We start from the raw sequence: 26101 nt of genomic DNA on the forward strand, positions 1-26101 counted from the left end.
CACCTCTAACCCCATACTCCACCATCTCACCTCTAACCCCAAACTCCACCATCTCACCTCTAACCCCATACTCCACCATCTCACCTCTAACCCCATACTCCACCATCTCACCTCTAACCCCATACTCCACCATCTCACCTCTAACCCCATACTCCACCATCTCACCTCTAACCCCATACTCCACCATCTCACCTCTAACCCCATACTCCACCATCTCACCTCTAACCCCATACTCCACCATCTCACCTCTAACCCCATACTCCACCATCTCACCTCTAACCCCATACTCCACCATCTCACCTCTAACCCCATACTCCACCACCTCACCTCTCACCCCATACTCCACCACCTCACCTCTAACCCCATACTCCACCACCTCCCCTCTAACCCCATACTCCACCATCTCACCTCTAACCCCATACCCCACCATCTCACCTCTAACCCCATACTCCACCATCTCACCTCTAACCCCATACTCCACCACCTCACCTCTAACCCCATACTCCACCATCTCACCATCTCACCATCTCCCCTCTAACCCCATACTCCACCATCTCACCATCTCACCTCTAACCCCATACTCCACCACCTCACCTCTAACCCCATACTCCACCACCTCACCTCTAACCCCATACTCCACCACCTCACCTCTAACCCCATACTCCACCATCTCACCATCTCACCTCTAACCCCGTTACTCCACTACTCACCTCTAGTAGTTTAAGGCTGTCCAGGTCGAGGCTGGGCTCTGAGGCGGCAGCCTCCATCATGTCCATGTTGTGTAGTCCCTGTTTCCTGTCTCCACTCAACATGCGGTACCCGAAGAAGAGCGCCACGATCAGCACCGCTACTATGGAGACAGACGCCAGGGCGATCACGATGGTCTCCTCGCGGTACAGCGGCCGTGGGTCTGGGAATGATGACATCACAGGGTTAGTGGGTGACATCATCACAAGCAGGGTCAGGGGTTAGGGGCCGGAGACATGGTAAGTATTAGGTATTGTAGGGCACTATAAAATCTGGTGTATTTTTGCCTGATTCCGTTTTTTCCCAAATTGAACAGGTTTTTGCTCTAAAAAATAATATTTGATTTTTACAACAAAATTGGTCCACTACAATGCTTAAACCACATCGTGAGACCACTTTTGAGGTCTGGGAAAAATACAATACATCTAGATTATTGGGTGTAGTTGCACTTTAATTCCAGAGCGCACCAGCAAGAGACCATTAATTGGTTAGCTTTGCGCTTCTGTAGCGCTCGTGTGAGTTTGCAAAACAAAATGGCCACTAGATTGATGCAAATAATCCTGATATCATTCAACCAGGTAGGCAACAGGCTACTTTATAGTTAACATTTAATTCAGAAGGTTTTTTTGGGGAAAACCTTTCCATCTATACCAGAAGGTTATCGTTAGCATCATCGCTAACAGCTACACAACGTGTAGACATATGCGTGCACAGCACCACACGCACACACACACACACACACACACACACACACACACACACACACACACACACACACACACACACACACACACACACACACACACACACACACACACACACACACACACACACACACACACACACACACGGCCATTCCTGTGCTGTTTTAAAAGGAAACAAGGAAATACGAATCAATGACGAATTTTGTTTGTCTTAGGCTAGATCAACACAGCTTTATATAACTATAGATCCAACCACACAGCTTTAAATAACTATAGATCCAACCACACAGCTTTATATAACTATAGATCCAACAACACAGCTTTATATAACTATAGATCCAACAACACAGCTTTATATAACTATAGATCCAACAACACAGCTTTATATAACTATAGATCCAACAACACAGCTTTATATAACTATAGATCCAACAACACAGCTTTATATAACTATAGATCCTACCACACAGCTTTATATAACTATAGATCCAACACAGCTTTATATAACTATAGATCCAACACAGCTTTATATAACTATAGATCCAACTACACAGCTTTATATACCTATAGATCCAACAACACAGCTTTATATAACTATAGATCCAACAACACAGCTTTATATAACTATAGATCCAACACAGCTTTATATAACTATAGATCCAAAAACACAGCTTTATATAACTATAGATCCAACAACACAGCTTTATATAACTATAGATCCAACAACACAGCTTTATATAACTATAGATCCAACAACACAGCTTTATATAACCATAGATCCAACAACACAGCTTTATATAACTATAGATCCAACACAGCTTTATATAACTATAGATCCAACACAGCTTTATACAACTATTGATCCTACAACACAGCTTTATATAACTATATAGATCCTACAACACAGCTTTATATAACTATAGATCCAACACAGCTTTATATAACTATAGATCCAACACAGCTTTGTATAACTATAGATCCTACACAGCTTTATATAACTATAGATCCAACACAGCTTTATATAACTATAGATCCAACAACACAGCTTTATATAACTATAGATCCAACCACACAGCTTTATATAACTATAGATCCAACAACACAGCTTTATATAACTATAGATCCAACACAGCTTTATATAACTATAGATCCAACACAGCTTTGTATAACTATAGATCCAACAACACAGCTTTATATAACTATAGATCCAACACAGCTTTATATAACTATAGATCCAACCACACAGCTTTATATAACTATAGATCCAACCACACAGCTTTATATAACTATAGATCCAACAACACAGCTTTATATAACTATAGATCCAACACAGCTTTATATAACTATAGATCCAACACAGCTTTATATAACTATAGATCCAACAACACAGCTTTATATAACTATAGATCCAAAAACACAGCTTTATATAACTATAGATCCAACAACACAGCTTTATATAACTATAGATCCAACAACACAGCTTTATATAACTATAGATCCAACAACACAGCTTTATATAACTATAGATCCAACCACACAGCTTTATATAACTATAGATCCAACAACACAGCTTTATATAACTATAGATCCAACACAGCTTTATATAACTATAGATCCAACAACACAGCTTTATATAACTATAGATCTAACAACACAGCTTTATATAACTATAGATCCAACACAGCTTTATACAACTATTGATCCTACAACACAGCTTTATATAACTATATAGATCCTACAACACAGCTTTATATAACTATAGATCCAACACAGCTTTATATAACTATAGATCCAACACAGCTTTGTATAACTATAGATCCTACACAGCTTTATATAACTATAGATCCAACACAGCTTTATATAACTATAGATCCAACAACACAGCTTTATATAACTATAGATCCAACCACACAGCTTTATATAACTATAGATCCAACAACACAGCTTTATATAACTATAGATCCAACACAGCTTTATATAACTATAGATCCAACACAGCTTTGTATAACTATAGATCCAACAACACAGCTTTATATAACTATAGATCCAACACAGCTTTATATAACTATAGATCCAACCACACAGCTTTATATAACTATAGATCCAACCACACAGCTTTATATAACTATAGATCCAACCACACAGCTTTATATAACTATAGATACAACAACACAGCTTTATATAACTATAGATCCTACAACACAGCTTTATATAACTATAGATCCAACACAGCTTTATATAACTATAGATCCAACAACACAGCTTTATATAACTATAGATCCAACAACACAGCTTTATATAACTATAGATCCAACACAGCTTTATATAACTATAGATCCAACAACACAGCTTTATATAACTACAGATCCAACACAGCTTTATATAACTATAGATCCAACAACACAGCTTTATATAACTATAGATCCAACACAGCTTTATATAACTATAGATCCAACACAGCTTTATATAACTATAGATCCAACACAGCTTTATATAACTATAGATCCAACACAGCTTTATATAACTATAGATCCAACAACACAGCTTTATATAACTATAGATCCAACACAGCTTTATATAACTATAGATCCTACAGCACAGCTTTATATAACTATAGATCCAACACAGCTTTATATAACTATAGATCCTACAACACAGCTTTATATAACTATAGATCCAACACAGCTTTATATAACTATTTGGCTGTATGCTTGGGATCATTGTCCTGTTGGAACGTAAATCTTCGCCCCCCCAGTCTAAGGTTGTTTGCACTCTGAAGCAGGTTCTCATCAAGGATTTGCCTGTATTTGGCTCCATTCATTGTTCCCTCGATCCTGACTAGTCTCCCAGTCTCTACTGCTGAAAAGCCTCCCCATAGCATGATGCTGCCTCCACCATGCTTCACGGTTGGGATGGTGTTAGACGGATGATGAGCTGTGCCTGGTTTACTCCAGACATTGCACTTTGCCTTCAGACCAAAGAGCTACATTTTTGTCTCATCAGACGACAGAATCTTTTGCCTTATTGCGTTCAGTCATGTGCCTTTTACTCAGGAGTGGGTTCTATCTCTCCCATGAAGCCCAGATTGGTGAAATGCTGAAGAAACTGTTGTCCTTCTGGCAGGTTCTCCCATCTCAGCCAAAGAACTCTTTAGAGACATTTTTAGACATTTTGGGGAATGTATTAAAAATAAAAAACTGAAATATCACATTTACATAAGTATTCAGACCCTTTACTCAGTACTTTGTTGAAGCACTTTTGGCAGCGATTACAGCCTTGAGTCTTCTTGGGTATGACGCTACAAGCTTGGCACACCTGTATTTGGGGAGTTCCTCCCATTCTTCTCTGCAGATCCTCTCAAGCTCCGTCAGGTTGGATGGGGAGCGTCGCTGCACAGCTATTTTCAGGTCTCTCCAGAGATTTTTTATTTTACCTTTCTTTAACTAGGCAAGTCAGTTAAGAACAAATTCTTATTTTCAATGACGGCCTAGGAACAGTGGGTTAACTGCCTTGTTCAGGGGAAGAATTACATATTTTTACCTTGTCAGCTCGGGGATTCAATCTTGCAAACTTTCAGTTACTAATCCAACGCTCTAACCACTTGCCGCCCGATGTTCGATCGGGTTTAAGTTCAGGCTCTGGCTGGGCCACTCAAGGACATTCAGAGACTTGTCACGAAGCCACTCTTGCGTTGTCTTGGCTGTGTGCTTAGGGTCATTGTCCTGTTGGAAGGTGAACCTTTACCCCAGTCTGAGTTCCTACGCGCTCTGGAGCAGGTTTCCATCAAGGATCTCTGTACTTTGCTCCGTTCATCGTTCACTCGATCCTGACTAGTCTTCCAGTCCCTGCCGCTGAAAATCATCCCTACAGCATAATGCTGCCACCACCATGCTTCACCGTAGGGATGGTGCCAGGTTTCCTCCAGACGTGACGCTTGGCATTCAGGCCAAATAGTTCAATCTTGATTTCATCAGACCAGAGAATCTTGTTTCTCATGGTCAGAGTCCTTTAGGTGCATTTTGGCAAACTCCAAGTAGACTGTCATGTGTCTTTTACTGAGGAGTGGCTTCCGTCTGGCCACTCTACCATAAAGGCCTGATTGGTGGAGTGCTGCAGAGATGGTTGTCCTTCTGGAAGGTTCTTCCATCTCCACAGAGGAACTATGGAGCTCTGTCAGAGTGACCATCGGGTTCTTGGTCACCTCCCTGACCAAGGCCCTTCTCCCCCGATTGCTCAATTTGGCCGGGCGGCCTGCTGAGAGTCTTGGTGGTTCCAAACTTTGGTTCCAAACTTCTTCCATTTAAGAATGATGGAGGCCACTGTGTTCTTGGGGACCTTCAATGCTGCAGACATTTTTTTGTACCCTTCCCCAGATCTGTGCCTCGACACAAGCCTGTCTCTGAGCTCCACAGACAATTCCTTTGACCTCATGGCTTGGTTTTTGCTCTGACATGCACTGTCAACTGTGGGGTCTTTATATAGACAGGTCTTTCCAAATCATGTCCAATTAATTGAATTTACCACAGGTGGACTCCAATCAAGTTGTAGAAACTTCTCAAGGATGATCAATGGAAACAGGATGAACCTGAGCTTAATTTAGAGTCTCATAGCAAAGGGTCTGAATACTTATGTAAATAAGGCTTTTATTATAAATGTTTTAATACATTTGCAAACATTTAAAAAAAAAAACAGTTAAGCTTTTTCTTTATGGGGTGTTGTGTGTAGATTGATGAGGGATTTTATTTATTTAATCCATTTTAGAATAAGGCTGTAACAAAACAAAATTACCCTTTGGAGTTAGAAACCTCTTTTGCGACATGGCCGGATTGACCTTACTTCCTGTTTCTGAATCAACAGTCATTTCATAAGAGATGAAAACAGAATACATGGCAGGATTGACCTTACTTCCTGTTTCTGAATCAACAGTCCTCTCATAAGAGATGAAAACAGAATACAAGGCAGGATTGACCTCACTTCCTGTTTCTGAATCAACAGTCATTTAATAAGAGATGAAAACAGAATACATGGCAGGATTGACCTCACTTCCTGTTTCTGAATCAACAGTCCTCTCATAAGAGATGAAAACAGAATACATGGCAGGATTGACCTCACTTCCTGTTTCTGAATCAACAGTCCTCTCATAAGAGATGAAAACAGAATACATGGCAGGATTGACCTCACTTCCTGTTTCTGAATCAACAGTCCTCTCATAAGAGATGATAACAGAATACATGGCAGGATTGACCTTACTTCCTGTTTCTGAATCAACAGTCCTCTCATAAGAGATGAAAACAGAATACATGGCAGGATTGACCTCACTTCCTGTTTCTGAATCAACAGTCCTCTCATAAGAGATGAAAACAGAATACATGGCAGGATTGACCTTACTTCCTGTTTCTGAATCAACAGTCCTCTCATAAGAGATGAAAACAGAATACATGGCAGGATTGACCTCACTTCCTGTTTCTGAATCAACAGTCCTCTCATAAGAGATGAAAACAGAATACATGGCAGGATTGACCTCACTTCCTGTTTCTGAATCAACAGTCCTCTCATAAGAGATGAAAACAGAATACATGGCAGGATTGACCTCACTTCCTGTTTCTGAATCAACAGTCCTCTCATAAGAGATGAAAACAGAATACATGGCAGGATTGACCTCACTTCCTGTTTCTGAATCAACAGTCCTCTCATAAGAGATGAAAACAGAATACATGGCAGGATTGACCTCACTTCCTGTTTCTGAATCAACAGTCCTTTCATAAGAGATGAAAACAGAATACATGGCAGGATTGACCTCACTTCCTGTTTCTGAATCAACAGTCCTCTCATAAGAGATGAAAACAGAATACATGGCAGGATTGACCTCACTTCCTGTTTCTGAATCAACAGTCCTTTCATAAGAGATGAAAACAGAATACATGGCAGGATTGACCTCACTTCCTGTTTCTGAATCAACAGTCCTCTCATAAGAGATGAAAACAGAATACATGGCAGGATTGACCTTACTTCCTGTTTCTGAATCAACAGTCCTCTCATAAGAGATGAAAACAGAATACATGGCAGGATTGACCTCACTTCCTGTTTCTGAATCAACAGTCCTCTCATAAGAGATGAAAACAGAATACATGGCAGGATTGACCTCACTTCCTGTTTCTGAATCAACAGTCCTCTCATAAGAGATGAAAACAGAATACATGGCAGGATTGACCTCACTTCCTGTTTCTGAATCAACAGTCCTCTCATAAGAGATGAAAACAGAATACATGGCAGGATTGACCTCACTTCCTGTTTCTGAATCAACAGTCCTCTCATAAGAGATGAAAACAGAATACATGGCAGGATTGACCTCACTTCCTGTTTCTGAATCAACAGTCCTCTCATAAGAGATGAAAACAGAATACATGGCAGGATTGACCTCACTTCCTGTTTCTGAATCAACAGTCCTCTCATAAGAGATGAAAACAGAATACATGGCAGGATTGACCTCACTTCCTGTTTCTGAATCAACAGTCCTCTCATAAGAGATGAAAACAGAATACATTGTGGGGATTTCATGTTATATAGTGGTTGTAATACAGTTAATTTTTAATGGATTTCTATAATGTATCTTTGGTGTGTCCTAGGTTCCTGTATTGATGACCAGTATTGATGCTGTCAGAGACGTGATAGACAGTGGATTTCTATAATGTATCTTTGGTGTGTCCTAGGTTCCTGTATTGATGACCAGTATTGATGCTGTCAGAGACGTGATAGACAGTGGATTTCTATAATGTATCTTTGGTGTGTCCTAGGTTCCTGTATTGATGACCAGTATTGATGCTGTCAGAGACGTGATAGACAGTGGATTTCTATAATGTATCTTTGGTGTGTCCTAGGTTCCTGTATTGATGACCAGTATTGATGCTGTCAGAGACGTGATAGACAGTGGATTTCTATAATGTATCTTTGGTGTGTCCTAGGTTCCTGTATTGATGACCAGTATTGATGCTGTCAGAGACGTGATAGACAGTGGATTTCTATAATGTATCTTTGGTGTGTCCTAGGTTCCTGTATTGATGACCAGTATTGATGCTGTCAGAGACGTGATAGACAGTGGATTTCTATAATGTATCTTTGGTGTGTCCTAGGTTCCTGGAGTATGGTGAATATAAAGGCCATCTGTATGGAACCAGTATTGATGCTGTCAGAGACGTGATAGACAGTGGATTTCTATAATGTATCTTTGGTGTGTCCTAGGTTCCTGTATTGATGACCAGTATTGATGCTGTCAGAGACGTGATAGACAGTGGATTTCTATAATGTATCTTTGGTGTGTCCTAGGTTCCTGTATTGATGACCAGTATTGATGCTGTCAGAGACGTGATAGACAGTGGATTTCTATAATGTATCTTTGGTGTGTCCTAGGTTCCTGTATTGATGACCAGTATTGATGCTGTCAGAGACGTGATAGACAGTGGATTTCTATAATGTATCTTTGGTGTGTCCTAGGTTCCTGTATTGATGACCAGTATTGATGCTGTCAGAGACGTGATAGACAGTGGATTTCTATAATGTATCTTTGGTGTGTCCTAGGTTCCTGTATTGATGACCAGTATTGATGCTGTCAGAGACGTGATAGACAGTGGATTTCTATAATGTATCTTTGGTGTGTCCTAGGTTCCTGTATTGATGACCAGTATTGATGCTGTCAGAGACGTGATAGACAGTGGATTTCTATAATGTATCTTTGGTGTGTCCTAGGTTCCTGTATTGATGACCAGTATTGATGCTGTCAGAGACGTGATAGACAGTGGATTTCTATAATGTATCTTTGGTGTGTCCTAGGTTCCTGTATTGATGACCAGTATTGATGCTGTCAGAGACGTGATAGACAGTGGATTTCTATAATGTATCTTTGGTGTGTCCTAGGTTCCTGTATTGATGACCAGTATTGATGCTGTCAGAGACGTGATAGACAGTGGATTTCTATAATGTATCTTTGGTGTGTCCTAGGTTCCTGTATTGATGACCAGTATTGATGCTGTCAGAGACGTGATAGACAGTGGATTTCTATAATGTATCTTTGGTGTGTCCTAGGTTCCTGGAGTATGGTGAATATAAAGGCTATCTATATGGTACCAGTATTGATGCTGTCAGAGACGTGATAGACAGTGGATTTCTATAATGTATCTTTGGTGTGTCCTAGGTTCCTGTATTGATGACCAGTATTGATGCTGTCAGAGACGTGATAGACAGTGGATTTCTATAATGTATCTTTGGTGTGTCCTAGGTTCCTGGAGTATGGTGAATATAAAGGCTATCTATATGGAACCAGTATTGATGCTGTCAGAGACGTGATAGACAGTGGATTTCTATAATGTATCTTTGGTGTGTCCTAGGTTCCTGTATTGATGACCAGTATTGATGCTGTCAGAGACGTGATAGACAGTGGATTTCTATAATGTATCTTTGGTGTGTCCTAGGTTCCTGGAGTATGGTGAATATAAAGGCCATCTGTATGGGACCAGTATTGATGCTGTCAGAGACGTGATAGACAGTGGATTTCTATAATGTATCTTTGGTGTGTCCTAGGTTCCTGGAGTATGGTGAATATAAAGGCCATCTGTATGGGACCAGTATTGATGCTGTCAGAGACGTGATAGACAGTGGGAGGATGTGTGTTATTGACATCGAGCCACATGTAAGTTATATTCCTATACTCCTGTATCTATAGGAAGGTTTTTACACTACCGATATCACAGCAGGGAAAATGATTCATTGTGGATTTGTTAACACTAAACAGTAATGACAACTTGATAATGGGTTGGTTTAAAATTAATATGCTAATACAGGTGAAGTCGGGAGTTTACGTACATCTTAGCCAAATATATTTAAACTCAGTTTTTCACCATTCCTGACATTTAATCCAAGTAAAAATTCCCTGTTTTAGGTCAGTTAGGATCATCACTTTATTTTAAGACTTTATTTTAAGAATGTGAAATGTCAGAATAATAGTAGAGAGAATTATTTATTTCAGCTTTTATTTCTTTCATCACATTCCCAGTGGGTCAGAAGTTTACATACACTCAATTAGTATTTGGTAGCATTGCCTTTAAATGGTTTAACTTGGGTCAAACGTTTCGGGTAGCCTTCCACAAGCTTCCCAGTGGGTCAGACGTTTGTGTGTAGATTGAGGAGGACATTTTATTTTATTGAATCCATTTTAGAATAAGGTTGTAACGTAACAAAATATGGAAAAATGGAAGGGGTCTGAATACTTTCTGAATGCACTGTATATACTGTATATATTATACATATTATATATTATACATATTATATATTATACATATTATATATTATACATATATACTGTATATATTATATATATTATATATTATACATATTATATATTATACATATTATATATTATACATATATACTGTATATATTATACATATTATATATTATACATATATACTGTATATATTATACATATTATATATTATACATATATACTGTATATATTATACATATTATATATTATACATATTATATATTATACATATTATATATTATACACATATACTGTATATATTATACATATTATATATTATACATATTATATATTATACATATTATATATTATACATATATACTGTATATATTATACATATTATATATTATACATATTATATATTATACATATTATATATTATACATATATACTGTATATATTATACATATTATATATTATACATATATACTGTATATATTATACATATTATATATTATACATATATACTGTATATATTATACATATTATATATTATACATATATACTGTATATATTATACATATTATATATTGTACATATATACTCTATATATTATACATATTATATAATATACATAAATACTGTATATATTATACATATTATATATTATACATATTTGCTCTATATATTATACATATTATATATTATACTCTATATATTATACATATTATATATTATACATATATACTGTATATATTATACATATTATATATTATACATATATACTGTATATATTATACATATTATATATTATACATATATACTGTATATATTATACATATTATATATTGTACATATATACTCTATATATTATACATATTATATATTATACATAAATACTGTATATATTATACATATTATATATTATACATATTTGCTCTATATATTATACATATTATATATTATACTCTATATATTATACATATTATATATTATACATATATACTGTATATATTATACATATTATATATTATACATATATACTGTATATATTATACATATTATATATTATACATATATACTGTATATATTATACATATTATATATTATACATATATACTGTATATATTATACATATTATATATTATACATATATACTGTATATATTATACATATTATATATTATACATATTTGCTCTATATATTATACATATTATATATTATACTCTATATATTATACATATTATATATTATACATATATACTGTATATATTATACATATTATATATTATACATATATACTGTATATATTATACATATTATATATTATACATATATACTGTATATATTATACATATTATATATTATACATATATACTGTATATATTATACATATTATATATTATACATATATACTGTATATATTATACATATTATATATTATACATATTTGCTCTATATATTATACATATTATATATTATACTCTATATATTATACATATTATATATTATACATATATACTGTATATATTATACATATTATATATTATACATTTATACTGTATATATTATACATATTATATATTATACATATATACTGTATATATTATACATATTATATATTATACATATATACTGTATATATTATACATATTATATATTATACATATATACTGTATATATTATACATATTATATATTATACATATATACTGTATATATTATACATATTATATATTATACATATATACTGTATATATTATACATATTATATATTATACTCTATATATTATATATATTATACATATTATATATTATACTCTATATATTATACATATTATATATTATACATATATACTGTATATATTATACATATTATATATTATACATATATACTGTATATATTATACATATTATATATTATACATATATACTGTATATATTATAGGTACTTAGTTTTCTTAGTTGTATTAGTACTTGTAGCTTTAATTAGTTGTTTAGCCTTTTAGTAAAACAACTGTTTAATGCAGTTACTGTACGTTTATTATTATTATTATAATTATTATTATTATAATTATAATTATTATTATTATTATTATTATTATTATTATTATTATTATAATTATAATTATAATTATAATAATTATAATTATAATTATAATTATTATTATTATAATTATTATTATTATAATTATTATTATTATTATTATTATTATTATTATTATTATTATTATTATACAGACTTACTTTATATCTTAATGAATTAAGTCAATGAGCTAATGACCGCCAGGCTGTGTGTCTCTGCCTGTCCTCTCCTATCATGAACACAAACTAGCTTTAATCGTCAAACATCACATTTCAGAGGAATGGACTTGTCTTTTCACCTCCTCCTCGATGGTTAAATCACCAGATTAAAAGACAGGGAAGAGATAGGATGATGAATGTGAATGGCAGTAGCTTGGTGCAGAGCAGGTGATTTAGTCTGCGTCCCAAATGGCACCATATTCCCTATATAGTGCACTACTTTAGAGCAGAACCCTATTCCCTATATAGTGCACTACTTTAGACCAGAACCCTATTCCCTATATAGTGCACTACTTAATCTGAATGGAGTCGTGACTCGAGGTAAAAACCCCAGACTTTAGGCCTTGGGTTCCTTTTTAATATTCCTGAACTGCAAACACAGCTCGATCTCCTCTTTCACCTCCGTGTCTGTCTGTCTGTCTGTCTGTCTGTCTGTCTGTCTGTCTGTCTGTCTGTCTGTCTGTCTGCCTGTCTGCCTGTCTGCCTGTCTGTCTGCCTTCCTGTCTGCCTTCCTGTCTGCAACCCAGAACAATATGGCTGTCGCCACATTGTGTTGGAGGACTATTCATCCAACCAGCATTCTGACTATTTAGGATGCAGAAAGTGAACCTGTTTTTACATGGAGCAGAGCAGGGAAGGGCAAGACAGACAGACAGACAAATAACTACTTCCTACTGACTCAGACACAACCATTGATTCCTCAGGATGCCCATTTCTCACAGTATTACTCAGTAGTGTTGTTCTATTAGACTCCATCAGGCAGTATTACTCAGTAGTGTTGTTCTATTAGACTCCATCAGGCAGTATTACTCAGTAGTGTTGTTCTATTAGACTCCATCAGGCAGTATTACTCAGTAGTGTTGTTCTATTAGACTCCATCAGGCAGTATTACTCAGTAGTGTTGTCCTATTAGACTCCATCAGGCAGTATTACTCAGTAGTGTCCTGTTAGACTCCATCAGGCAGTATTACTCAGTAGTGTTCTATTAGACTCCATCAGGCAGTATTACTCAGTAGTGTTGTTCTGTTAGACTCCATCAGGCAGTATTACCCAGTAGTGTTCTATTAGACTCCATCAGGCAGTATTACTCAGTAGTGTTGTTCTATTAGACTCCATCAGGCAGTATTACCCAGTAGTGTTGTTCTATTAGACTCCATCAGGCAGTATTACTCAGTAGTGTTGTTCTATTAGACTCCATCAGGCAGTATTACTCAGTAGTGTTGTTCTATTAGACTCCATCAGGCAGTATTACTCAGTAGTGTTCTATTAGACTCCATCAGGCAGTATTACCCAGTAGTGTTCTGTTAGACTCCATCAGGCAGTATTACTCAGTAGTGTTCTATTAGACTCCATCAGGCAGTATTACTCAGTAGTGTTGTTCTATTAGACTCCATCAGGCAGTATTACCCAGTAGTGTTCTATTAGACTCCATCAGGCAGTATTACTCAGTAGTGTTGTTCTGTTAGACTCCATCAGGCAGTATTACTCAGTAGTGTTCTATTAGACTCCATCAGGCAGTATTACCCCAGTAGTGTTGTTCCATTAGACTCCATCAGGCAGTATTACTCAGTAGTGTTGTTCTATTAGACTCCATCAGGCAGTATTACTCAGTAGTGTTGTTCTATTAGACTCCATCAGGCAGTATTACCCAGTAGTGTTCTATTAGACTCCATCAGGCAGTATTACTCAGTAGTGTTGTTCTGTTAGACTCCATCAGGCAGTATTACTCAGTAGTGTTCTATTAGACTCCATCAGGCAGTATTACCCCAGTAGTGTTGTTCCATTAGACTCCATCAGGCAGTATTACTCAGTAGTGTTGTTCTATTAGACTCCATCAGGCAGTATTACTCAGTAGTGTTGTTCTATTAGACTCCATCAGGCAGTATTACTCAGTAGTGTTGTTCTATTAGACTCCATCAGGCAGTATTACTCAGTAGTGTTGTTCTATTAGACTCCATCAGGCAGTATTACTCAGTAGTGTTGTTCTATTAGACTCCATCAGGCAGTATTACTCAGTAGTGTCCTATTAGACTCCATCAGGCAGTATTACTCAGTAGTGTCCTATTAGACTCCATCAGGCAGTATTACTCAGTAGTGTTGTTCTATTAGACTCCATCAGGCAGTATTACTCAGTAGTGTTGTTCTATTAGACTCCATCAGGCAGTATTACTCAGTAGTGTTGTTCTATTAGACTCCATCAGGCAGTATTACTCAGTAGTGTTGTTCTATTAGACTCCATCAGGCAGTATTACTCAGTAGTGTTCTATTAGACTCCATCAGGCAGTATTACTCAGTAGTGTTGTTCTATTAGACTCCATCAGGCAGTATTACTCAGTAGTGTTGTTCTATTAGACTCCATCAGGCAGTATTACTCAGTAGTGTTGTTCTATTAGACTCCATCAGGCAGTATTACCCAGTAGTGTCCTGTTAGACTCCATCAGGCAGTATTACTCAGTAGTGTTCTATTAGACTCCATCAGGCAGTATTACCCAGTAGTGTTGTTCTATTAGACTCCATCAGGCAGTATTACTCAGTAGTGTTGTTCTATTAGACTCCATCAGGCAGTATTACTCAGTAGTGTTCTATTAGACTCCATCAGGCAGTATTACTCAGTAGTGTTGTTCTATTAGACTCCATCAAGCAGTATTACTCAGTAGTGTTGTTCTATTAGACTCCATCAGGCAGTATTACTCAGTAGTGTTGTTCTGTTAGACTCCATCAGGCAGTATTACCCAGTAGTGTTGTTCTATTAGACTCCATCAGGCAGTATTACTCAGTAGTGTTGTTCTGTTAGACTCCATCAGGCAGTATTACCCAGTAGTGTTGTTCTATTAGACTCCATCAGGCAGTATTACTCAGTAGTGTTGTTCTATTAGACTCCATCAGGCAGTATTACTCAGTGTTGTTCTATTAGACTCCATCAGGCAGTATTACTCAGTAGTGTTGTTCTGTTAGACTCCATCAGGCAGTATTACTCAGTAGTGTTGTTCTATTAGACTCCATCAGGCAGTATTACTCAGTAGTGTTGTTCTATTAGACTCCATCAGGCAGTATTACTCAGTAGTGTTGTTCTATTAGACTCCATCAGGCAGTATTACTCAGTAGTGTTGTTCTATTAGACTCCATCAGGCAGTATTACTCAGTAGTGTTGTTCTATTAGACTCCATCAGGCAGTATTACTCAGTAGTGTTGTTCTGTTAGACTCCATCAGGCAGTATTACTCAGTAGTGTTCTATTAGACTCCATCAGGCAGTATTACTCAGTAGTGTTGTTCTATTAGACTCCATCAGGCAGTATTACTCAGTAGTGTTGTTCTATTAGACTCCATCAGGCAGTATTACTCAGTAGTGTTGTTCTATTAGACTCCATCAGGCAGTATTACTCAGTAGTGTTGTTCTATTAGACTCCATCAGGCAGTATTACTCAGTAGTGTTGTTCTATTAGACTCCATCAGGCAGTATTACTCAGTAGTGTTGTCCTATTAGACTCCATCAGGCAGTATTACTCAGTAGTGTCCTGTTAGACTCCATCAGGCAGTATTACTCAGTAGTGTTCTATTAGACTCCATCAGGCAGTATTACTCAGTAGTGTTGTTCTGTTAGACTCCATCAGGCAGTATTACCCAGTAGTGTTCTATTAGACTCCATCAGGCAGTATTACTCAGTAGTGTTCTATTAGACTCCATCAGGCAGTATTACTCAGTAGTGTTGTTCTGTTAGACTCCATCAGGCAGTATTACTCAGTAGTGTTGTTCTATTAGACTCCATCAGGCAGTATTACTCAGTAGTGTTGTTCTATTAGACTCCATCAGGCAGTATTACTCAGTAGTGTTGTTCTATTAGACTCCATCAGGCAGTATTACTCAGTAGTGTTGTTCTATTAGACTCCATCAGGCAGTATTACTCAGTAGTGTTCTATTAGACTCCATCAGGCAGTATTACTCAGTAGTGTCCTGTTAGACTCCATCAGGCAGTATTACTCAGTAGTGTCCTATTAGACTCCATCAGGCAGTATTACTCAGTAGTGTTGTTCTATTAGACTCCATCAGGCAGTATTACCCAGTAGTGTTGTTCTGTTAGACTCCATCAGGCAGTATTACCCAGTAGTGTTCTATTAGACTCCATCAGGCAGTATTACCCAGTAGTGTTGTTCTATTAGACTCCATCAGGCAGTATTACTCAGTAGTGTTGTTCTATTAGACTCCATCAGGCAGTATTACTCAGTAGTGTTGTTCTATTAGACTCCATCAGGCAGTATTACTCAGTAGTGTTGTTCTATTAGACTCCATCAGGCAGTATTACTCAGTAGTGTCCTATTAGACTCCATCAGGCAGTATTACTCAGTAGTGTCCTATTAGACTCCATCAGGCAGTATTACTCAGTAGTGTTGTTCTATTAGACTCCATCAGGCAGTATTACTCAGTAGTGTCCTATTAGACTCCATCAGGCAGTATTACTCAGTAGTGTTGTTCTGTTAGACTCCATCAGGCAGTATTACTCAGTAGTGTTGTTCTATTAGACTCCATCAGGCAGTATTACTCAGTAGTGTTGTTCTATTAGACTCCATCAGGCAGTATTACTCAGTAGTGTTGTTCTATTAGACTCCATCAGGCAGTATTACTCAGTAGTGTTGTTCTATTAGACTCCATCAGGCAGTATTACTCAGTAGTGTTCTATTAGACTCCATCAGGCAGTATTACTCAGTAGTGTCCTGTTAGACTCCATCAGGCAGTATTACTCAGTAGTGTCCTATTAGACTCCATCAGGCAGTATTACTCAGTAGTGTTGTTCTATTAGACTCCATCAGGCAGTATTACCCAGTAGTGTTGTTCTGTTAGACTCCATCAGGCAGTATTACCCAGTAGTGTTCTATTAGACTCCATCAGGCAGTATTACTCAGTAGTGTTGTTCTATTAGACTCCATCAGGCAGTATTACTCAGTAGTGTTGTTCTATTAGACTCCATCAGGCAGTATTACTCAGTAGTGTTGTTCTATTAGACTCCATCAGGCAGTATTACTCAGTAGTGTCCTATTAGACTCCATCAGGCAGTATTACTCAGTAGTGTCCTATTAGACTCCACCAGGCAGTATTACTCAGTAGTGTTGTTCTATTAGACTCCATCAGGCAGTATTACTCAGTAGTGTCCTATTAGACTCCATCAGGCAGTATTACTCAGTAGTGTTGTTCTATTAGACTCCATCAGGCAGTATTACCCAGTAGTGTTGTTCTATTAGACTCCATCAGGCAGTATTACCCAGTAGTGTTGTTGGGTAGTGAGAGAGAGAGTGCAGGGAGAAACGGAGGGAGAAGCGGAGCCAGGTTCTGTGTGGAGGCCGCCAGTACCCTCCAGGCTCTCCCGTCTGTCTGTCTCTTTCTCTGCAGCAGCTCTAAGGAGACGGGCATTGTGCTGCCAAGCAGACTCCCAGGGTAGGTCTATAGAAACCCAGCATAAAGCTACCACACTGACCCTCACACCGGAAAGAACCAACACACAGCCACAATGAGTTCTACCTGGCTAGGAAACTCACCTGAACCAAGAAGTCCCACTAAATATGCAGAATTATTAAACAAATTAACACGATTAGAAAGATATCCCACAGAGTGATGTCAGAGGCTGATGTAAACAGACCAATACACTGAGACAGTCTCTCATCCTGGTTATAAACAGAGACAGGATCTAACCAGAACAATGAGACAGAGGACACAGTAAAATGGTGAGCACATTGCTCTCTATTCTTCCACTAACATCCCCTCTCCTTCGGCTGTCGTTTGACCTAGTGCTCACTCAATGGTTTCAGAATGGCTGTTAAAATTCTTGTGGCTGAGCCAAATGTTTCAGTCGTTAGTCACAGTGATATGATAATACCATCTTGTAGCTACATCGCTGAGCAGAATGGCTTTACAGAGAGGCTGGGTGGAGGGTCAGGGTTAGAGGTTAAGGGTCAGGGGTTATGGTACGTACATAGCTGTGCAGAGGTGGGGCTGGGCGGGGGGAAGTCCTCGGTGAAGTTGACGTTACACATGTTGGTGCTGCAGCAGCAGAACCTGTAGGTCCCGTTCTGAATCTGAGACGGAGTGGTGGTAACCACGCAACGGTCGTCATGGCACTCCTGCTGGTCCCCGATGTGAGTCCAGCATCCTGGAGGAGGAGAGAGAGGAGGATGAGAGACTGCTGCGGACAGGATGTGACTGTGTGTGTTTTGCCTTTGATTATAAACACTGTGGGTCACAGAGAGAGTGAGTGAGTGAGTGAGTGAGTGAGTGAGTGAGTGAGTGAGTGAGTGAGTGAGTGAGTGAGTGAGTGAGTGAGACAGTGAGTGAGACAGTGAGTGAGACAGTGATTGAGACTGCATGCAGAATTCTGCAAAAATAACTTCTGTGTACAATGTAGAACACCAAATAATGCATGCAGAGCAGAATTAGACCGATACCCACTAATTATCAAAATCCAGAAAAGAGCCGTTAAATTCTACAACCACCTAAAAGGAAGCGATTCCCAAACCTTCCATAACAAAGCCATCACCTACAGAGAGATGAACCTGGAGAAGAGTCCCCTAAGCAAGCTGGTCCTAGGGCTCTGTTCACAAACACAAACACACCCCACAGAGCCCCAGGACAACAGCACAATTAGACCCAACCAAATCATGAGAAAACAAAAAGATAATTACTTGGCACATTGGAAAGAATTAACAAAAAAACAGAGCAAACTAGAATGCTATTTGGCCCTAAACAGAGAGTACACAGTGGCAGAATACCTGACCACCGTGACTGACCCAAACTTAAGGAAAGCTTTGACTATGTACAGACTCAGTGAGCATAGCCTTGCTATTGAGAAAGGTCGCCGTAGGCAGACATGGCTCTCAAGAGAAGACAGGCTATGTGCTCACTGCTCACAAAATGAGGTGGAAACTGAGCTGCACTTCCTAACCTCCTGCCCAATGTATGACCATATTAGAGACACATATTTCCCTCAGATTACACAGACCCACAAAGAATTAGAAAACTAATTCGATTTTGATAAACTCCCATATCTACTGGGTGAAATACCACAGTGTGACATCACAGCAGCAAGATGTGTGACCTGTTGCCACAAGAAAAGGTCAACCAGTGAAGAACAAACACCAGACAGACAGAGACAGGGAGACAGAGACAGAGAGACAGAGAGAGACAGAGACAGAGAGAGACAGAGAGAGACAGAGACAGAGAGAGACAGAGAGAGACAGAGACAGAGAGACAGAGAGAGACAGAGAGAGACAGAGAGAGACAGAGAGAGACAGAGAGAGACAGAGAGAGACAGAGAGAGACAGAGAGAGAGACAGAGAGAGAGACAGAGAGAGAGACAGAGACAGAGAGACAGAGACAGAGAGAGAGACAGAGAGAGAGACAGAGACAGAGACAGAGAGACAGAGACAGAGAGAGAGAGACAGAGAGAGAGAGAGAGAGAGAGAGAGAGACAGAGACAGAGAGACAGAGAGAGACAGAGAGATACAGAGAGATACAGAGACAGAGAGAGACAGAGACAGAGAGAGACAGAGAGAGAGACAGAGAGAGAGACAGAGAGAGAGACAGAGAGAGAGACAGAGAGAGAGACAGAGAGAGAGACAGAGAGACAGAGAGACAGAGAGACAGAGAGACAGAGAGACAGAGAGACAGAGACAGAGACAGAGACAGAGAGAGACAGAGAGAGACAGAGACAGAGAGAGACAGAGAGAGAGAGAGAGAGAGACAGAGAGAGAGACAGAGACAGAGACAGAGAGAGACAGAGAGAGACAGAGACAGAGAGAGACAGAGAGAGAGAGAGAGAGAGAGAGAGAGAGACAGAGAGAGAGAGAGAGAGACAGAGAGAGAGAGAGACAGAGAGAGAGACAGAGAGAGACAGAGAGAGACAGAGACAGAGACAGAGACAGAGAGAGAGACAGAGACAGAGACAGAGAGAGAGACAGAGACAGAGAGAGACAGAGACAGAGACAGAGACAGAGAGAGACAGAGACAGAGACAGAGACAGAGAGAGAGACAGAGACAGACAGACACTGACCCTGTTTGAAGGTCTCTAGTGAGTGTGTATTGAGAGAGCAGACGTACCCTGTTTGACCAGGTGTATGTTCCCGTCTCTAGTCTTCTCCCACAGGCCATAGCATCGAGAGCCCTTACTGCAGCGTATAGTAGTATTCTCTCTGGTCATAGGCCAGTCTCCTCCTCCCACTGCTCCCACACGCTGCTCCTCATACTGCTGCTGCTGGTCGTTGAAGGCACACTCACGCTCCTCGCTCTGGGCAGCTAGGTGGAGAGAGAGAGGAGGGAGAGAGGGGAGTGGGGGAGGGAGAAGAGGGAGGGAGGGAGGGGAGGGAGGGAGAAGAGGGAGGGAGGGGAGGGAGGGAGAAGAGGGAGGGAGAAGAGGGAGGGAGGGAGGGAGGGAGGGAGGGAGGGAGGGAGGGAGGGAGGGAGGGAGGGAGAAGAGGGAGGGAGGGAGGGAGGGAGGGAGAGGGAGAGAGAGAGGTTAGTGAAAATAATTTGCACTTCTGAGACAGAAAAGATTTTTCAGGTTTGGTCAACTTTTTGTTCTCTTTATCGAGTTAATTACCCAGCAGCAGGCAGCAGGGGTCTGAATGGGGGTATTCACATGGGGGATGAACTGTAGTTAATCAGGTATTCACATGGGGGATGAACTGTAGTTAATCAGGTATTCACATGGGGGATGAACTGTAGGTAATCAGGTATTCACATGGGGGGGTGAACTGTAGGTAATCAGGTATTCACATGGGGGATGAACTGCAGGTAATCAGGTATTCACATGGGGGATGAACTGTAGGTAATCAGGTATTCACATGGGGGATGAACTGCAGGTAATCAGGTATTCACATGGGGGGATGAACTGCAGGTAATCAGGTATTCACATGGGGGATGAACTGTAGTTAATCAGGTATTCACATGGGGGATGAACTGTAGTTAATCAGGTATTCACATGGGGGATGAACTGTAGTTAATCAGGTATTCACATGGGGGATGAACTGTAGTTAATCAGGTATTCACATGGGGGATGAACTGCAGGTAATCAGGTATTCACATGGGGGGATGAACTGCAGGTAATCAGGTATTCACATGGGGGGATGAACTGTAGGTAATCAGGTATTCACATGGGGGGATGAACTGTAGTTAATCAGGTATTCACATGGGGGATGAACTGTAGGTAATCAGGTATTCACATGGGGGGGTGAACTGTAGGTAATCAGGTATTCACATGGGGGATGAACTGCAGGTAATCAGGTATTCACATGGGGGATGAACTGCAGGTAATCAGGTATTCACATGGGGGATGAACTGTAGGTAATCAGGTATTCACATGGGGGATGAACTGCAGGTAATCAGGTATTCACATGGGGGGATGAACTGCAGGTAATCAGGTATTCACATGGGGGATGAACTGTAGTTAATCAGGTATTCACATGGGGGATGAACTTCAGTCAATCAGGTATTCACATGGGGGATGAACTGCAGGTAATCAGGTATTCACATGGGGGATGAACTGCAGGTAATCAGGTATTCACATGGGGGATGAACTTCAGTCAATCAGGTATTCACATGGGGGATGACCTGTAGTTAATCAGGTATTCACATGGGGGGATGAACTGTAGGTAATCAGGTATTCACATGGGGGATGAACTGTAGTTAATCAGGTATTCACATGGGGGATGAACTGTAGTCAATCAGGTATTCACATGGGGGGATGAACTGCAGGTAATCAGGTATTCACATGGGGGATGAACTGCAGGTAATCAGGTATTCACATGGGGGGGATGAACTGTAGTTAATCAGGTATTCACATGGGGGGGATGAACTGTAGGTAATCAGGTATTCACATGGGGGGATGAACTGTAGGTAATCAGGTATTCACATGGGGGGATGAACTGTAGGTAATCAGGTATTCACATGGGGGGGATGAACTGTAGGTAATCAGGTATTCACATGGGGGGGATGAACTGTAGGTAATCAGGTATTCACATGGGGGGGATGAACTGTAGGTAATCAGGTATTCACATGGGGGGGATGAACTGTAGGTAATCAGGTATTCACATGGGGGGGATGAACTGCAGGTAATCAGGTATTCACATGGGGGGGATGAACTGTAGGTAATCAGGTATTCACATGGGGGGGATGAACTGCAGGTAATCAGGTATTCACATGAGGGATGAACTGTAGTTAATCAGGTATTCACATGGGGGATGAACTGTAGGTAATCAGGTATTCACATGGGGGATGAACTGTAGGTAATCAGGTATTCACATGGGGGATGAACTGCAGGTAATCAGGTATTCACATGGGGGGGATGAACTGTAGGTAATCAGGTATTCACATGGGGGGAATGAACTGTAGGTAATCAGGTATTCACATGGGGGATGAACTGTAGTTAATCAGGTATTCACATGGGGGATGAACTGTAGGTAATCAGGTATTCACATGAGGGATGAACTGCAGGTAATCAGGTATTCACATGGGGGATGAACTGTAGTTAATCAGGTATTCACATGGGGGATGAACTGTAGGTAATCAGGTATTCACATGGGGGATGAACTGTAGGTAATCAGGTATTCACATGGGGGGATGAACTGCAGGTAATCAGGTATTCACATGGGGGGATGAACTGCAGGTAATCAGGTATTCACATGGGGGGATGAACTGCAGGTATTCAGGTATTCACATGGGGGATGAAAATCCGTCAATCAGGTATTCACATGGGGGATGAACTGTAGGTAATCAGGTATTCACATGGGGGATGAACTGTAGGTAATCAGGTATTCACATGGGGGATGAACTGTAGGTAATCAGGTATTCACATGGGGGATGAACTGTAGGTAATCAGGTATTCACATGGGGGATGAACTGTAGGTAATCAGGTATTCACATGGGGGATGAACTGTAGTTAATCAGGTATTCACATGGGGGATGAACTGCAGGTAATCAGGTATTCACATGGGGGATGAACTGTAGGTAATCAGGTATTCACATGGGGGATGAACTGTAGGTAATCAGGTATTCACATGGGGGATGAACTGTAGGTAATCAGGTATTCACATGGGGGATGAACTGCAGGTAATCAGGTATTCACATGGGGGATGAACTGTAGTTAATCAGGTATTCACATGGGGGTTGAACTGTAGGTAATCAGGTATTCACATGGGGGGATGAACTGTAGTTAATCAGGTATTCACATGGGGGGTTGAACTGTAGGTAATCAGGTATTCACATGGGGGGTTGAACTGTAGGTAATCAGGTATTCACATGGGGGGTTGAACTGTAGGTAATCAGGTATTCACATGGGGCACTGTCGGTTGGCCGGCAGAGTATAGAACACCTGGGCTGGAGTTCTGGAGAGTCTGCACCTGCCGTACACACACCCGTAGTCACGCAAGTGAACACGCATCACTACAGAGCTTGTATTGTCAATAATGCTGCCATCCTACAGGAGTTACCATGTCAATAATGCTGCCATCCTACAGGAGTTACCATGTCAATAATGCTGCCATCCTACAGGAGTTACCATGTCAATAATGCTGCCATCCTACAGGAGTTACCATGTCAATAATGCTGCCATCCTACAGGAGTTACCATGTCAATAATGCTGCCATCCTACAGGAGTTACCATGTCAATAATGCTGCCATCCTACAGGAGTTACCATGTCAATAATGCTGCCATCCTACAGGAGTTACCATGTCAATAATGCTGCCATCCTACAGGAGTTACCATGTCAATAATGCTGCCATCCTACAGGAGTTACCATGTCAATAATGCTGCCATCCTACAGGAGTTACCATGTCAATAATGCTGCCATCCTACAGGAGTTACCATGTCAATAATGCTGCCATCCTACAGGAGTTACCATGTCAATAATGCTGCCATCCTACAGGAGTTACCATGTCAATAATGCTGCTGGAGTTACCATGTCAATAATGCTGCCATCCTACAGGAGTTACCATGTCAATAATGCTGCCATCCTACAGGAGTTACCATGTCAATAATGCTGCCATCCTACAGGAGTTACCATGTCAATAATGCTGCCATCCTACAGGAGTTACCATGTCAATAATGCTGCCATCCTACAGGAGTTACCATGTCAATAATGCTGCCATCCTACAGGAGTTACCATGTCAATAATGCTGCCATCCTACAGGAGTTACCATGTCAATAATGCTGCCATCCTACAGGAGTTACCATGTCAATAATGCTGCCATCCTACAGGAGTTACCATGTCAATAATGCTGCCATCCTACAGGAGTTACCATGTCAATAATGCTGCTGGAGTTACCATGTCAATAATGCTGCCATCCTACAGGAGTTACCATGTCAATAATGCTGCCATCCTACAGGAGTTACCATGTCAATAATGCTGCCATCCTACTGGAGTTACCATGTCAATAATGCTGCCATCCTACAGGAGTTACCATGTCAATAATGCTGCCATCCTACAGGAGTTACCATGTCAATAATGCTGCCATCCTACAGGAGTTACCATGTCAATAATGCTGCCATCCTACAGGAGTTACCATGTCAATAATGCTGCCATCCTACAGGAGTTACCATGTCAATAATGCTGCCATCCTACAGGAGTTACCATGTCAATAATGCTGCCATCCTACAGGAGTTACCATGTCAATAATGCTGTTGGAGTTACCATGTCAATAATGCTGCTGGAGTTACCATGTCAATAATGCTGCTGGAGTTACCATGTCAATAATGCTGCTGGAGTTACCATGTCAATAATGCTGCCATCCTACAGAAGTTACCATGTCAATAATGCTGCCATCCTACTGGAGTTACCATGTCAATAATGCTGCCATGCTGCTGGAGTTACCATGTCAATAATGCTGTTGGAGTTACCATGTCAATAATGCTGAAATCCTACAGGAGTTACCATGTCAATAATGCTGCCATCCTACAGGAGTTACCATGTCAATAATGCTGAAATCCTACAGGAGTTACCATGTCAATAATGCTGCTGGAGTTACCATGTCAATAATGCTGCTGGAGTTACCATGTCAATAATGCTGCCATCCTACAGGAGTTACCATGTCAATAATGCTGTCATCCTACAGG

The 26101-nt window shown here is 39.7% G+C and overlaps 1 protein-coding gene across 1 annotated transcript in view; it reads right to left on the reverse strand.

Annotated features, from left to right (window-relative positions):
• Positions 1-365: 365 nt before the first annotated feature.
• The window catches only part of LOC129816216 (bone morphogenetic protein receptor type-2-like), a 29644-nt gene continuing 3908 nt past the window's right edge, over positions 366-26101 (reverse strand). The window contains exons 2-4 of the mRNA XM_055870450.1: positions 21094-21288; positions 18974-19150; positions 366-910 (exon numbers count right to left, since the gene is read on the reverse strand). Coding sequence (XP_055726425.1) covers positions 672-910; positions 18974-19150; positions 21094-21288 — 611 coding nt within the window. The 3' untranslated portion in view covers positions 366-671. The remainder of the gene's footprint in view (positions 911-18973; positions 19151-21093; positions 21289-26101) is intronic.

This window comes from Salvelinus fontinalis, chromosome 19 (genome assembly GCF_029448725.1).
Source record: "Salvelinus fontinalis isolate EN_2023a chromosome 19, ASM2944872v1, whole genome shotgun sequence".
NCBI classification, from domain to species: Eukaryota; Metazoa; Chordata; class Actinopteri; order Salmoniformes; family Salmonidae; genus Salvelinus; species Salvelinus fontinalis.